The sequence below is a fragment of the Notolepis coatsorum genome (genome assembly GCF_963971535.1).
Source record: "Notolepis coatsorum genome assembly, chromosome: 3".
In the NCBI taxonomy this organism is placed as follows: Eukaryota; Metazoa; Chordata; class Actinopteri; order Aulopiformes; family Paralepididae; genus Notolepis; species Notolepis coatsorum.
The window spans coordinates 165,141,106-165,157,090 of record NC_140167.1 but is presented as its reverse complement, the minus strand read 5'-3'; the positions used below and the strand labels follow the sequence as shown (position 1 = coordinate 165,157,090).

Sequence of the window (15,985 nt, the reverse complement as noted above, 5' to 3'; positions counted from 1 at the left end):
ATTCCACCAGGGTATAAGTACTATTCCACCAGGATATAAGTACTATTCTACCAGGGTATAAGTACTATTATACAAACACTGTTGTCGTCCTCGTTGCCGATCACTTTCTTTTTTATCTGGAGCGTCCACTCCAGGTCCACTCCAGATCCACTCCAGATTTCTGCCATTTCACTCCGTTGCTCCTGTTGTCCTTCTTCTCTTTTCTGGGCTTCTCTTCAAAGTAACGGTCACTGCTGATTGACGTGAAACACACCACTGCGCTGCTGCACCAGCGTGGGAACATCCACCCAGACACTACTCTGGTATAACTGAGAGACACAGAGAGTGCCCTGGCAGCGGTGGGCTTAACCAGCGCTGTGTGACCTCATCTGAAGAGGGCTTAAATGTAAACAGAAAAGGTTCCACGTTGCAGCTTTAACCCTTTGGTAGTGTGGTAGTGAAAGGGTTAAGGGAACTTAATCATCCGGTAGATGCATGTCTGCGTGTCTCTGGACAAAGAGTCTGAAACATCCGACATCTCTTCCCCCAGAACTCTTAACACATTAGTTGCCAGCAGGGGGTGCGCGATTTATCGCTTTAGTCAATGAGAGGACGAGCACATTTGCGAACGCATAAACTATATCTTAAATGATAGCTATGTGTCTTATACACCAGTCGCTTATCACTGACTTGCTTGCAGTCAACATGTACGAAACTGATTGTTTTTTCATCAGTACATTTCCGTTTTGAATAAGAGTATAGTTTAAGATTTCTAGTGATTCCAGAAAAATCCGCGAAAATAGCTCTTTACTGGAATACACAAAACACGTTGTAATTTTTCGGCCTATTTATGAATAGTTTTCAAATAAATGCTAGATTATCGATAGTATATGTGTACTTATGCACGCTAGAGAAGCGGGCTGAAAAATCGATTATGCCCTGCCTGGCGCTAACGTTATGCACACACTGTACACACACAGGAGACACGTTGTGAACGCTGTGAAAAAAAACTCTGATTAACCCAATACTGGTCAAATAAAGTCCTTACCTCAGATCAGATGTTCTGCAAAAAGATTAATCCAATTCCTGATCGCCATTCCAAATATCGATCGCGTTTATTGATCCAACGTTATACCTCGAAACACATAAGACGCTTCTTCCAGTTCCCTCAGTGGATGCAATAGTCTCAGGTTACATGCCTCAGAAGTAAAATGTGGAGCCCAGAGTTTTTTTTTCTGATTCCCATTGACTCCATTCCAATGGGTGCAATACCATCCGGGAAACGATAGGGGGCGGTATTTGCCCTTTGAGCTTAGAGCCAGTCCCAATGATAACGTGAGGCTAGATGGATGAAAAATGTATGGATATCGCTAATAAAAGAAATAACGAGATTTCTCGTCATTGGCACTCAGCGCATGGCGGCCAACAACGAGATTTCTCGTTGTTGGCACCCAATGTGTTAATACTTGATTTGTTTTATTATAACTCTTTTATCCAAAGCGCTTTTCAATTTTGTTCCTCACATTTTACCCATTCACTCACACATTCACACACCGACCTGCTCATTGTGAGCAATTAGGGGTTAAGTGTCTTGCTCAAGGACACTTCAACATCCTGAGGAGTGGGAATCAAACTGGGAACCCTCCGATTACCAGACAAACGCTCTTGAAACGCGCTCTCAAAAACCTCCTGAGCCACTGTCGCCCCACGTGTCTCTCTGAAATTCAAGTTGGTTGAGGAAGTGAAAGTGTACCTGTCTCAGTCATGTACACTCTCAGAGCACCTCCTAGAGCACCTCCTAGAGCACCTCCCAGATAACCAATCAACACACTTCTTTTGACACCCCGCTCCAACGAACAAGATTCTTGTACCGGATCTCCTCTCTGGTAAACAAGAATACCCTGAAGACTCTAGCAGGAGCACTCATTCAAGGGTACTACGACTATGCTTGCACCTCATGGTACCAAAGCACATCAAAGGCACTAAAAACAAGATTACAAACATCACAAAACAAACTGGTCAGACTACTGCTTGACCTTACTCCTAAAACACACCTCACCCTGCCCATTTTGACAACCTAGGATGGCTTAGAGTAGACGACAGAGTACAGCAACTTGCAATGGGCCTGGTCTACAAGATACACTACACCACTAAGTTACCCATGTACATGTCGCGGTACTTCCCAAAGGTCAGTGAATACCACGACCACAACACCAGAGGGAGTTCCACAAATCATGTGCAACCCAGATTCGGCTAAACACGTTTAGCAATTATGCCACATCAATGTGGAACGCCCTACCCACGGCCGTACATTTTTTAAATCCCATTCCCTACCTGTAGTGATATGCAGTAGGTACCATATAATGCCGGTGTGCAACCCGGACGATATATAAGAGTGCACCAGTATGTATGAGCGTCTCTATGTCAACCAAGTAAACTTGAGTCCAGTCTGCAACTCATTGTCTTCATTGTCTCGATAACACTTCATGGTGACAGCGGTAACAGTAGTGGATTGCCTACAAGCAGGACGGGAGATTGTCCGAGGATAATTCTGCATCGGCACGTAGGAAACCCGTCACTCCGTCAGCGCTAAATAAGGGGGAGGATTTGCACTTGGTGATGTGATTTCAGTGGACTATTGACATAGAGTGTTCCGCTAATTATATGGGGCGATGCTGCTAAACAGGGGGGATGTAGTGATATGCAGTAGGTACCATATAATGCCGGTGTGCAACCCAGACGATATATAAGAGTGCACCAGTCTGTATGAGCGTCTCTATGTCAACCAAGTAAACTTGAGTCCAGTCTGCAACTCATTGTCTTCATTGTCTCGATAACACTTCACTACCCACCTTCAAAACCGCTCTCAAAGAGCACCTACAGGAGGCTGCAATTCAAAACTGGCCCCCGTAAATGTCCGAACACCCTCCCTCCCACCCACCCCCTTCTAAATGTACATTTCCCTCCCCCTCGTATGTATATATTTACTGCTAGGATCTCAGTTTAACAGTACTGTATAACTATGTCATGTATGTCATTATGAATTGAAAATGGGGGACCATGGGCGCCCAAGTGGCGAACCATGTAACGCGCTGTGTCGCGAAGCGGCCGACCCGGGTTAGATTCCTGTTCGATTCCGTCCTTTGCCGAATGTCTTTCCCCCCCCCCCGCTCTGTCTCCCGTTCTTCCTCTCTCTCTCTCTCTCTACTGGACTGCCCGGTAGTAAAAACAATAAAAATCTACCAAAAACACAATGAAAAGAAAATGGGGGACCCTGATGTAAACAAGACGAATGTCTTTCTCTGGTCGGCATCCCCTTAACAATTGTGTGTATTGAGCTGTACTGTACTGTACCCATTCTGCAATCTGTTAAAGTTTTCAATCAATCGGTTGTCATTGTCACGCATAAAAGGTATGCTGTAAGAAAATAAAGGTGGCTGTGATATGAAGTGACAGCAGTGAGAGAAGAGACCAGTCCTATAGCAGGGACTTCCAACTGCAATTCAGAGAAATGTGCAATGCACAAAAGAAGCCACACAGTGGCACATTTGAGTCAGCTCATATTGAACAAAAGAAGCCATAGAATTGGCTTTGGAACCCGATAGTATTTTCAGACAATGTCAGAATTTCCATCAAAGAATAGATTAGATTAGAATAGAATATGTATATACAATAATGTATTGTCATCATACAGCACAACAGTACAGTACAACGAAAAGAAGTTTGGCATCCAACCAGAGTGCAAATGTAACAGTAAAGTGCAATAGTAATATACAATGTACAGGTGATTAAACTGGGTATAAAATATATAAATTAGTACTACTGAGTAATAGTGCTAATCAGATGTTATATTGATTAATAATTAGTGATACAGGTATAAAGACACTATGGTAGTAAGTCATACTGGCCAGCAGCGTAACTAGTAAGAGTAGGTAAGGAATATGTACAGATATATAGTATCTACAGATATGTAAAAAGGATTATATGCAGGTACAGACAGGTGTGTATCTCTATAATAAGGTATATATACAGCATTACAGAATATATATTTTGAATCCGATTCTATCCGAGTATCACCTGCTTGTTGACAGTATGCATGATACAGGTGTCCTGCTTGGTATCTTTTCAGACCTGTACAATGAAGAGGAAAGGACAGCAGGACCGGTGCCACACAGCCAGAGTCTCTCAGTACCAGGTGGGATTGTATTCAATTGATCTGTTGTAGTAAAGTAGGCCTTTACCTGACTTACCTGTACTTACATGACTTACCTGTACTTACCTGACTTACATGTACTTACCTGATTTACCTGTACTTACCTAACTTACCTGTACTTACCTTCATACATGTTCCATAAATAGGAATGTTTTGGCAAACATCACACATCACATGTTGTGGGCAGGGATCTACACAGGTCGACATGAATCTCCATCTGTGCTTCCTGCCCGCTCTTCTTGATCCTCCAATCACAAGCACAAATCAGATACAGGTCTGATTTGTTTTAATTAGCCTCCACTGCAGTAATTTATAGATTAAACCATAAACTGACTTCAGTGTCCTCCATGTTTACTTTCATCTTCTTTATTGTTAATTTGTGCATGCGGGTCAGTTCAGGAGCGTGACCAGTTCACACTGGACACACCATCTTGGCCACATTTTTTTAAATAATGTGAACAGCCAAACAAAAACAAATCAGATCTGAGCAATAAATCAGAATTGAGCACTCAGGTTTGCAGTGTGAACGTAGCCATAGAAAAAGTAGAAATGTATCTGTTTCCACGTCTGTGAACGAGGTTCTCTCGCATCTGTTGCCCTTCAACTGGAAAGATGTCATTGTTGAGTCTGTCTGTCATGCTGTTTGAAAGAGCTAGGAGCCACTACAGACACATACTGTAGGAGGTTTCAGATTCAGCCTGAATATCTTATTCAATTTTTGTTTTATTTGTCACTATTACGTTACTATTGACAATTAGAAGGCTCGATGTCTGGTCGATATATAAATAAAATATTATGACAAACAAGACCACAGACTGCACAGACAGGATCAGCCTCAGACACAGGGTAAGACAGAACACTTATACATGAGGGAATGACGAGACGAGATACACCTGGGTTGATAAATGGGTACACCTGGAAGGGAAACTATAAGGACTACAAAACCAGGACAGGGAACTATAGCTAGACATAACACATCACACTGGGAACACCTGATCAAGGCACACACAGACCCCACACCTATAAGGTGCATGTACATTGCAGTGAAAAGACAAAACACTATACAAAATATACAATATACAAAACTACAGTACAAAATGCAACAAAATGCAAAAATGAGGTAGAGCTGAGGTAACGCTTCAAGGCCCTCGACCTAGCATACCGTGCGGCAAAGGGAACCGCTCCCGCCTACCTCCGGTCAATGGTCTCTAACTACACACCCTCAAGACCCCTACGCTCTGCATCTTCTGGCCGCCTCAGATCTACTCCTATCCAAGCTCCCGGAGGGTCATCAAAGAGAAGCCGCCTATTCTCAGTCCTTGCCCCACAATGGTGGAATGAACTACCCATCCCAGTTAGGACAGCCGAATCCAGTCCAATCTTTCGCCGTCGACTAAAGACTCACTTCTTCAACCATTATCTGAAATGATAAAAAAAAAAAAAAAAAAAAAAAATCTAACCCCGACTAACCTTACACTTGTCCTAATAAACTAATCTACACTGTAACACGCAACACTTTGATGAACATTGTTACTCAGCTGATAGAGTTATACCCTTCTTGCTGTCTTGTCGCACAGAACTTGTAAGTCGCTTTGAATAAAAGCGTCAGCTAAATGACTAAATGTAAATGTAACTCGACATGTAACTGTACATTGGAGGTGGATGCGTGGGTGGGGTGGGGGGCACTGTACACTGTACATTGGAATATTGACAAAGCCATACATGGTCATTTACTGTACATTGGAGGGGGTTGGGTTAGGACATTTGCAGGGGCCAGTTTCGAATTGCAGTCTCCCGTAGGTGTTCTTTGAGAGTGTTTTTGAAAGTGGGTAGTGATTCACATTCCTTTACAGCTTTGTGTAGGGCATTCCACATTGCTGTGGCATAATTGCGAAACGTGTTTAGTCCCTTGTTTGAGCCGAATCTGGGTTTAACATGATTTGTGGAGCTCCCTCTGGTGTTGTGATCGTGGTATTCACTGACCTTTGGGAAGTATTTTGACATGTACATGGGTACCTTGGTCGTGTAGTGTATCTTGTAGACCAGGCCCATTGCAAGTTGATGTACTCTGTCGTCTACTCTAAGCCATCCTAGGTTGTCAAAGTGGGCAGGGGTGAGGTGGGTTCTAGGAGTCAGGTCAAGCAGTAGTCTGACCAGTTTGTTTTGAGATGTTTGTAATTTTGTTTTTAGTGCCTTTGAGGTGCTTTGGTACCATGAGGTGCAAGCATAGTCGTTAGGGATGGGTACCTTTCACATTTGAACCGATACCCTGTGAATCGATACCGGTACCCAACGGTACCTTTTTTCGGTACTTTAGTCTCAAAATGTATTTACCTACCTCAGTCGTAAAAAAAAAAAAAAAATCCAAACTTCAAATAACTACAATTTCGACCGTTTTCGGCTTGCCATTGCTCCGACTGCTTTGTTGTTGAATCAAGTCAAATCCTAGGTAAGCATATATTGTGCGTGTGAACGTTGACATGAAAAGAAAAAAAGGTAAAAAAAAATTGTTTTAATTTAAATTTGTTGGTATCTCACTTGAATCGATACTCTGTAGTACCGACGTGTCTCGGTTCGGTACCTCAAAAGTACCGAATTCGGTACCCATCCCTAATAGTCGTAGTACCCTTGAATGAGTGCTCCTGCCAGAGTCTTCAGGGTATTCTTGTTTACCAGAGAGGAGATCCGGTACAAGAATCGAGTTTGTTGGTTGACTTTTTATTACATTGGATGCCATTTTGTCACAGGAAAGATTAGCCTCTAGGATGGAACCCAGGTAGGTAATTTCATCTTTCCTTGTGACAATATTGTCACCCACTGTAACTGAGAAGCCGTCGGTCTTGCTGAGTTTGTTATTTGAACCGAGGAGAATGGACTCCGTTTTGCCCATGTGTAATGATAGTTTGTTATCAGCGAGCCATATGCAGATTTTGCCTAGTTCCGAGCTGAGGGTTTTTTCAACCTGTAACTTGTTCTTGTCAGAGACCAGCAGGGCTGAGTCGTCCGTAAAAACATGAACAAGTTGCAGTCACAAGCTGACGACATGTCATTTGCATAAATTAGGAACAGTAGCGGTCCTAGTATGCTTCCTTGTGGAACACCACAGCTCACTGGGAGGGGGGGGGATAGTGTAACTGAGGGGTACAATTCCCTGACTGTATTGATAAGTATGGTATCATTAAACCACTACTATATTAACCGCTTTATGTACTTTAATTACTGGCCATACAGTACATGATATATAAATATGATGAACACTTCCCACAATGAATCGGTTCCACACAAAGTGGTAATTAAGTATTTATTGCAGCAAAAGGTACATAATATACTTCTCTACTTTACTTTGGATGCGCTTATAAGGCAAAGGAATGTGCGTAGGCAAATCAATAATGAATGTCCATTCTCTGGTTACGCAGGAGGTAATTATACAACCTGAATCTTAGGGAATTATATCTATGGTACACTAGTAATATATAGCGGGAGATACTGGAAGGGTCCCCCCGGTTGTAAGCCAGCAGGGGTAGAGGATCTGTCGGTAGTAGAGAGTCTGGTCAACGATGACTAAGGAGACTCCAAGTACAGGAGACGGTGCAATAGTCTCTTGATCCACAGACGAATACAGCTGTTCTCCGTAGACTGTAGCTCCACAGTGAAGAAAGCTAGCCGGCCTCAGGCTCTCTGAGGCGCAGACTCGACGTGGCTCCTCACAGGGTAAATCCCACACGTGTAGGCGTCGGCGATTCTCCGCTCCATAAATCACAGGACCAAAACAAATATAATCCAGCCGCAAAGGGCTATGTAGTCGTCGGGTAGATTAATCCAGTGTACATGTCCACACGGTTCTCGTCTAGGTCTCCTCGGGTGAAAGCGCCATGAAAGCAGCCCAGCCTGGATAAGCACTCTAGCTGGTACGAGGAAGCGTTGGTGATGCTGGTCACTGTAGAACTTTAGCCGCACGATACACTATACACAAATAGACTATTACTGACTTAATAGAAATATGTCGCACTCGACGGTATAGCGCCAAACTCTGACAATTCAGTTATTAATTCGCACGCGGTCTCAATGCTCTTATTTGGGGCCAAACAGGCCATACTTCACCGCACAGAGTATCGTGGGTGAGGCTTCAACTTATTGGGTAACTCTACTTCTGTATTCACCTGCGCCACACCTACATGCACGGCGAACAATCCAGTGCCAACCTCATTTCTGTCTCGCATCCCTGGGCAAGGCCGGGCATGTACAGACATGTCCTGACGGTGGCCCTGAACCTGACTCTGGAGGCATGGCCCTGGCGCCTGTGGACCGCTGTCCAATAGGAGAACGAAATACCATGGTCTGTACTAGGCCAAAGGGATACTCCGTGTATATGTACAAGGAATATACAAGGGATATCAAACGATATACAAACACTATGCAATATATATCAATCAATAAATATATATATTCGGTTTAATCTGATCCTTTGTAACAGGTACCATTTACCTCCACCATCTGTTCTCTCCCCTGTGACATGATGATGGCATTGAAGTACAGTGTTCAAGTTTCAAGTTTCTTTAATAGTTGTCATACAGAAGTACAGAATACTTTTATACAAAATGCTTCTTACTGTTACGCTCCAGAGACTGTGCAAGACAAGATAAGTATGAAATAAAATAGTATAGCATGTAAATTAGAAGTAAAAAAAAAAATGAGGTCACAGTGTTCAGTATAGACATATGTACAATGTTCGATGCAGAATAGACGTAACTGAGTTACCATATAATATACAATACTGTGCAGTGTACTAATACAATACTATATAGTGCAAGGCAGAAATGGGATGAGGTGCAATTTAGGTACAATTTACAGTGGGTGTACGAGTTGTAGTGCAAATCCTTTATCAATAAATATAAAGTGTGTTTGTGTGGTTTAAGTGAGTGTGGGTGTGTGTGCTGTGTGCATTTGATGGTTGTTGCATAGTGTTTATTGTTCGTTTAGCAGCCTGATGGCCTGGGGATAGAAGCTTCTTCTGAGTCTTTCTGTGCTCGCCTTAAGACTCCGGTATCGCTTGCCTGACCGCAGCAGTTCAAAGAGGCAGTTGTTCGGGTGGCTCAAGTTCAAGTTCAAGTTCTTTAATAGTCGTCATACAGAAGTACAGAATACTTTCATACAAAATGCTTCTTACTGTTACTATCTTGTCTAGCACAGTCTCTGGAGCGTATCAAATAACATAATATAGCATGTAATTTCGAGTCCTTAATAATTCTCTTAGCCTTCCCCCTGCACCGCTTGTTGTAAATGTTCTGGAGGGTGGGAAGCCCCCCTCCAATTGTGCGTTCGGCTGAACGTGTCACTCTTTGTAGTCTGCTACGGTCTTGTGCAGTGCTATTCCCAAACCAGGAGGTGATGTTGCCAGTCAGGATGCTCTCTATTGTACATGAGTAGAAGTTCCTAAGGATCTTCTGACTGACTTGGAACTTCCTTAGGAAGTAGAGGCGTTGTCGTGCCTTCTTCACAACACTGTCAATGTGTGTGGTCCATGTCAAGTCCTCGGATATGTGGGCTCCGAGGTACTTGAAACTGTTCACTCTCTCAACCGGTGCCCCGTTGATGCTGAGGGGGCTGTAGTCCTTGACCCCCGACCTCCTGAAGTCCACAATCATCTCTTTTGTTTTGCCGACGTTCAGGGAGAGGCAGTTCTCCTGACACCACTGTGACAGATTCTCTACCTCTTCCAGGTAGGCCCTCTCGTCGTTGGCAGAGATCAGGCCCACCACTACTGTGTCATCAGCAAATTTGATGATTGTGTTGTTGTTCCGCTGTGCCACGCAGTCATGTGTGTACAGGGAGTAGAAGGGGCTCAGAACACAGCCCTGGGGGGCCCCTATGTTGAGCGTGATGGATGAGGAGGTGCAGTTGCCTGCTCTTACCACCTGGGGTCTGCCAGTCAGGAAGTCCAGGACCCACTGGCAGAGGTCATAGTTCAAGCCCAGGTCCCTGAGCTTGGCTATGAGTTTGGAGGGGACTATGGTATTGAATGCTGAGCTGTAGTCGATGACAGCATTCTCACATAGTTCCCCTGCCTCTTGTCCAGGTGTGATGCTGCTGTGTGCAGCACATGGGTTATGGCGTCCTCCGTGGACCTGTTGGGGCGATATGCAAATTGCAGGGGGTCCAGGTTGATGGGGAGGGAGGAACAGATGTAGCCCTTCACTAGCTTCTCAAAGCACTTCATGGCTATGGAGGTGAGGGCTACAGGGCGGTAGTCGTTGAGGCAAGCGGGCGTAGATTTTTTGGGTACAGGGATGATGGTGGACTTCTTCAGACAGGTGGGGATGACAGCCTGTTCCAAAGACAGGTTGAAGATGTCAGTGAATACCGGGGCCAGTTGGTCGGCACAGACCTTTAGGACGCGGCCGGGGATGCCGTCCGGTCCTGCTGCCTTCCTGATATTCACTTTTTTAAAGATCCGTCTCACCTCATGCTCTGTTACCCTGAACACAGTCTCCATCAGCAGACCCCCCCCCCCCCCCCATTGCCGTGGTTTGTAGGCTGGTGTTGTTATTCACAGCCTCAAACCTCGCATAGAAGGAATTGAGATCATTTGCTAAGGAGATGTCACTGTTCAGTTTGAGGGGGGTGCCTTTGTAATCTGTCATTGTTCTGAGGCCCTGCCACATGCCTCTAGAGTCAGCCTGTTCAAACTGAAGTTCAACTTTATCCCTGTAACGCCGTTTTGCCTCTATTACTGCTCTCCTGACGTTGTATCTTGCCGTCTTGTGTTCTTCCATGTTGCCTGTCACCAGCCCTGTGTTGTATGCTGATGTGCGCACTTTCAGAGCCTCACGGACGGATTTATCTACCCAGGGCTTTTGATTTGGGTAGATTCTAATTGTGGTAGAGGGGATTGTTTCTTCTACCAGAGTACAGACAAAGTCAAGCACCGTTTCAGTGTATTCGTTAATATTGGCTGTGTTATCACGGAATACCCTCCAGTCTGTGCATTCAAGTGCAGCTTGGAGTGCCTCCCCTGACGTCACGGTCCAACGCTTAACCTCTCGCGAGACCACCGGCGTTCGCTTGAGACTTTGTTTATACTTTGGCAAAAGAAAAATGGCGGCGTGATCGGACTTACCGAATGGGCTAAGAGCCTGTGACTTGTACCCATTCTTAAATTGCGAGTATACATGGTCTAATATGTTCTCGCCTCTGGTGGGACAGGTCACATGCTGATAGAAATTCGGCAACACCTTTTTAAGACGCGCGCTGTTGAAATCGCCCAGAACCAGAATGGCAGCGTCAACGCTAGCTATCTGTTGTTTGTTACCTCGTCGTGAAGTTTTGAAAGTGCGACCCCAGTGTTCGCGTGTGGTGGAATGTACACTCCGATGAGGATGATGGACGTTAACTCTCTTGGGAGGAAGAAGGGTCGACATTTTATCGTGATAAACTCCAGGTCTGGGGAGCAGTGGTTAGACAGTTCCTTTGCGTTGCCTAAATCGCACCACTCCTTGTTTATCATGAAGGCAATGCCGCCTCCTTTCTTCTTTAGCGACTCTTCTGCCGTCCGGTCCTTGCGGAGAACGAAGAAGTGGTCTGCCGGTTCTATTGCGTGATTCGGGACATCTGGACTCAGCCAAGTTTCTGTGAAACAGAGGACGTTACAATCCCGAATGCTCTCTGGAATTGGATCCGTGCTCTGATGTCGTCCAGTTTATTTCCTATCGATTGCACATTGGCCAACAATATGCTGGGCAATGTGGTTCTGTGTCGTTTGGACCTCAGTCTGTTTCGGACCCCGGCTCTCTTTCCACGTCTTCGCGGCGGCTTCTCCTGGTCTTGGCCATGGCCATAACAAAGGATCTCGGCGGGCCATTGCTGCTGTTCAGCGATCCGATCCAGAGAGCAATCCAATCGGTAAGTTTTCCTTAATCCAATGTCAATGATTGACTGACGGTCATACACATATAATGCACCAACAGTTGGTGCAAATAAAACTCCTAATACTATAAAAATTAACAAAAGAAAGCACAGTCTCGACGGAGCGATCAGAAAGGCAGCCATCGGTGCAGCGCCAACTGCACCGATGTTGCTGCTTCAATGTTCAGACAGTTTCTGATGTATCGGAAGTTGGATAGATTGAATTTGACTGTTCGCGTGACTTTTTTAAATGCGAGGTTGCAATCTAGGATGCATTCGGTCACCACTTGAAGCTTGTCTCCAGCAGCAAACACATCTGGATCAGGTGTATTAGATGATCTTTTTTCGAAGAACATACAGGTGGTCTTCTCTGCATTCAAGTGGAGGCAACAGTCAGTGAGCCATTGAACTACCTGTATCATGGTTGTATTAAGTACTCTTGCCGCTTCTGCTTTGTTTTTGGCATGTACATAAATTACTGTGTCATCCACGTACATCTGGACTAGGGAGCCAGAGCAGACAGAAGGCAGGTAATTTATGTATAGGCTGAACGAGGGGGCCCAGGATTGAACCATGTGGCACACCCACATCATATTCCAGGGGGAAAGATGGATCACCATTTATTTTGACACATTGTGTCCTACCCTCAAGATAAGATCTCATACATTTTAAGGTGCGAGATGAAAAATTAAACCTGGATAGCTTAGTGATGAGCACATCATATCAACTGCATTTCTCAGGTCTAAAAACACAGCTCCAATCACACCTCCCTTGTCCATCTTCGCTTTTACCGTCTCATAAGAAGAAGCAGTTTGCAGTTTCGGTGGAATGATTGGCTCTGAACCCAAACTGCATGGGGTGAAGTGGATAAGGACTGTTGTTCAGATGGGTAATTAGTTGTTCAGCTATACTCTTCTCAGCAATCTTTGAGACTATCGGGAGGATGCTGATGGGTCTGTAGTTGCTAACCTCATTTACACTTCCTGACTTAAAAATTGGTGTGATGATGGCTGACTTCCATACCTGTGGATGACGCCGCTGCCCGTCTGCTAACGGGAACACGAAAGCGGGAGCACATTTCCCCTGTGCTGGCTGCCCTCCACTGGCTTCCTGTGCGTTTTAGAATTGATTTTAAGGTTTTACTGTTTGCTTTTAAATGTTTGAACGGCTTGGCACCGGGGTACCTCTCGGACCTGCTGGAACCCTATGTTCCCCCAAGGTCCCTCAGGTCCTCTGACCAGCTCCTCTTGGCTGTCCCAAAGTCCAGGCTGAAGCTTTTAAACAGTTTGAGAGACCTGCCTTTTTATGTGACATATTGTACTTGTTTTTATTGTGTGCTTTTATTCAATTATTATGTTTTATCTTATGTTGTGGACTTGTACAGTACTTGTCAACTTTGTTGTTTTTAAATGTGCTTTATAAATAAAGTGGATTGAATTGGACTGTGGAAACACAGCCTCTCTAATAGAGGCATTAACCATTTTTGTAATGGGCCCTGAGAGTGACTCCCTATGCTTTTTCAGAAAAGAGGAGTCCAACCCAAAAACATCCTTGGCTTTAGAGCTTTTGAGTGAGATTAATATTTTTGCCACTTTAGATTCTGAGACTTCATTCATGGCAAAGACAGGGTGTGTTTCATCTACTGCCACTGCATGTAGGGCATTAGTAGGTGGGCTGGAGGTTAGAGCCTTAACAGAATCCACTGCATGTAGGGCATTAGTAGGTGGGCTGGAGGTTAGAGCCTTAACAGAATCCACTGCATGTAGGGGCCAGGGCATTAGTAGGTGGGCTGGAGGTTAGAGCCTTAACGGTGCGCCTTACCCCCCTTGAATGCCACCACCCACTTCAATGATAGAGCTCTCATATTTGCAAACGCATAAACTATGTCTTAAATTATGTCTATGTGTCTAATCTGGCCGTCGCTTATCAATGACTTGTTTGCAGTCAACATTGTCGAAACGGATTGTTTTTTTAAACCGTTCATTTCCGTTTTATACCATTTTGAAAAACGCTTGTCTTTTGAAAGTTTCAGGAAAATATAAAGATTCTGTGATAATCGCCCTTTACTGGAATATTCTGGAATACACAAAAACTGTAATTTTTCGGCCTATTTATGAATAGTTTTCAAATAAACGCTAGATTATTGATAGTATATGTGTACTTATGCATGCTATATGTGTGCATAAGTACACATATACTATCGATAATCTAGCTTTTATTTGAAAACGATTCATAAATCAGCCGAAAAATTACAACGTGTTTCGTGTATTCCACTAAAGGGCTATTATCGCGGATTTCTCTGGAATTACTAGAAATCTCAAACTATACTCGTATTCAAAACGGTATAAAACGGAAATGTACAGATGAATAAACAATCCGTTTCGTACATGTTGACTGCAAGAAAGTCATTGATAGGCGACGGGTGTATTTAGGGATGGGTACCCAATTCGGTACTTTTGAGGTACCGAACCGAAACACGTCGGTACTACCGAGTATCGAATCAAGTGAGAAACCGATTTTTTTTTTTTTTTTTTTTTTTTATGTCAACGTTCACACGCACAATATATGCTTACCTAGGATTTGACTTGATTCAACAACAAAGCAGTCGGAGCAATGACAAGCCGAAAACTGTCGAAATTGTAGTTATTTGAAGTTTGGATTTTTCTTTCACGACTGAGGTAGGTAAATTACATTTCTTGAGACTAAAGTACCGAAAAAAGGTACCGTTGGGTACCGGTATCGATTCACAGGTACCGGTATCGGTTCAAATGTGAAAGGTACCCATCCCTAGGTGTATTAGACCCATAGCCATAATTTAAGATATAGTTTAAGCGTTCGCAAATTTCCCCATCCTCCCATTGACTTCAGTGCTGGCACGCTAGCCCTAATTTGGTCATATGGGCGTGGCTCTGAATGAGTCAAGGACCAGCCAGTCACTAGAATGGGTTCCATAGGTACCAAAATTCCATTCCAATAATGATGTAGTATAAGGAGGTAGCTTACCAATAATGATGTAGTATAAGGAGGTAGATGATCAATAATGATGTAGTATAAGGAGGTAGCTTACCAATAATGTAGTATAAAGAGGTAGTTTACCAATAATGATGTAGTATAAGGAGGTAGCTTACCAATAATGATGTAGTATAAGGAGGTAGCTTAACAATAATGATGTTGTATAAGGAGGTAGCTTACCAATAATGATGTAGTATAAGGAGGTAGCTTAACAATAATGATGTAGTATAAGGAGGTAGCTTACCAGTAATGATGTAGTATAAGGAGGTAGCTTACCAGTAATGATGTAGTATAAGGAGGTAGCTTACCAATAAGGGCCTTCAAAATTAACAAATACCAGTGTTTGTTGCGCCTCTCCATCAGCGAGGACCAACCAACCTTCTCATAAAGGACACAGTGATGAGTGTCATATCTATCATTAGTGATGAATCTGAGGGCAGAGTGATAGACAGAGTCCAGGGTTGAGGCCTCAGCATGCCTATAAAGTACATCACCATACTCCAAGACTGATGAGAAAACTGCTTCGACAACTCTCTTCCTGCTAATCAAAGGAAAGCTGGTTCCGTTTCTGCATAGGAAGCCAATTTTCTGTCGCAATGATATCCTATGAATAACAGGATATACGCTCTATAGTGTGAGAGAAGCCAATAAGAGTGTGGCGTTTCAGCAGGACGGTTCCTCCCATCTGCCTGTCGGCCAGGTGGAGCGTGTTCCGCCTGCGTGACTAACCACACAGAGGTTAAAGAGCACCAAGCGGAGCCAAGGCCTTCAATTGCAAACACATGCCGACTGTATACTGCCGGACTGTGAAGTAAAGGAACAGGAAAGGATTCCTGTCGATCCGTGCGATTCTGTTATTAACTGTATTTGATTAGATTA

The 15,985-nt window shown here is 44.0% G+C and overlaps 1 protein-coding gene across 1 annotated transcript in view; it reads left to right on the top strand.

Annotated features, from left to right (window-relative positions):
- The window catches only part of ifih1 (interferon induced with helicase C domain 1), a 128,473-nt gene that overhangs the window by 12,026 nt on the left and 100,462 nt on the right, over positions 1–15,985 (top strand). Inside the window, exon 4 of the mRNA XM_084309410.1 lies at positions 4,109–4,174. Within this exon, the coding sequence (XP_084165536.1) occupies positions 4,109–4,174 (66 nt within the window). The remainder of the gene's footprint in view (positions 1–4,108; positions 4,175–15,985) is intronic.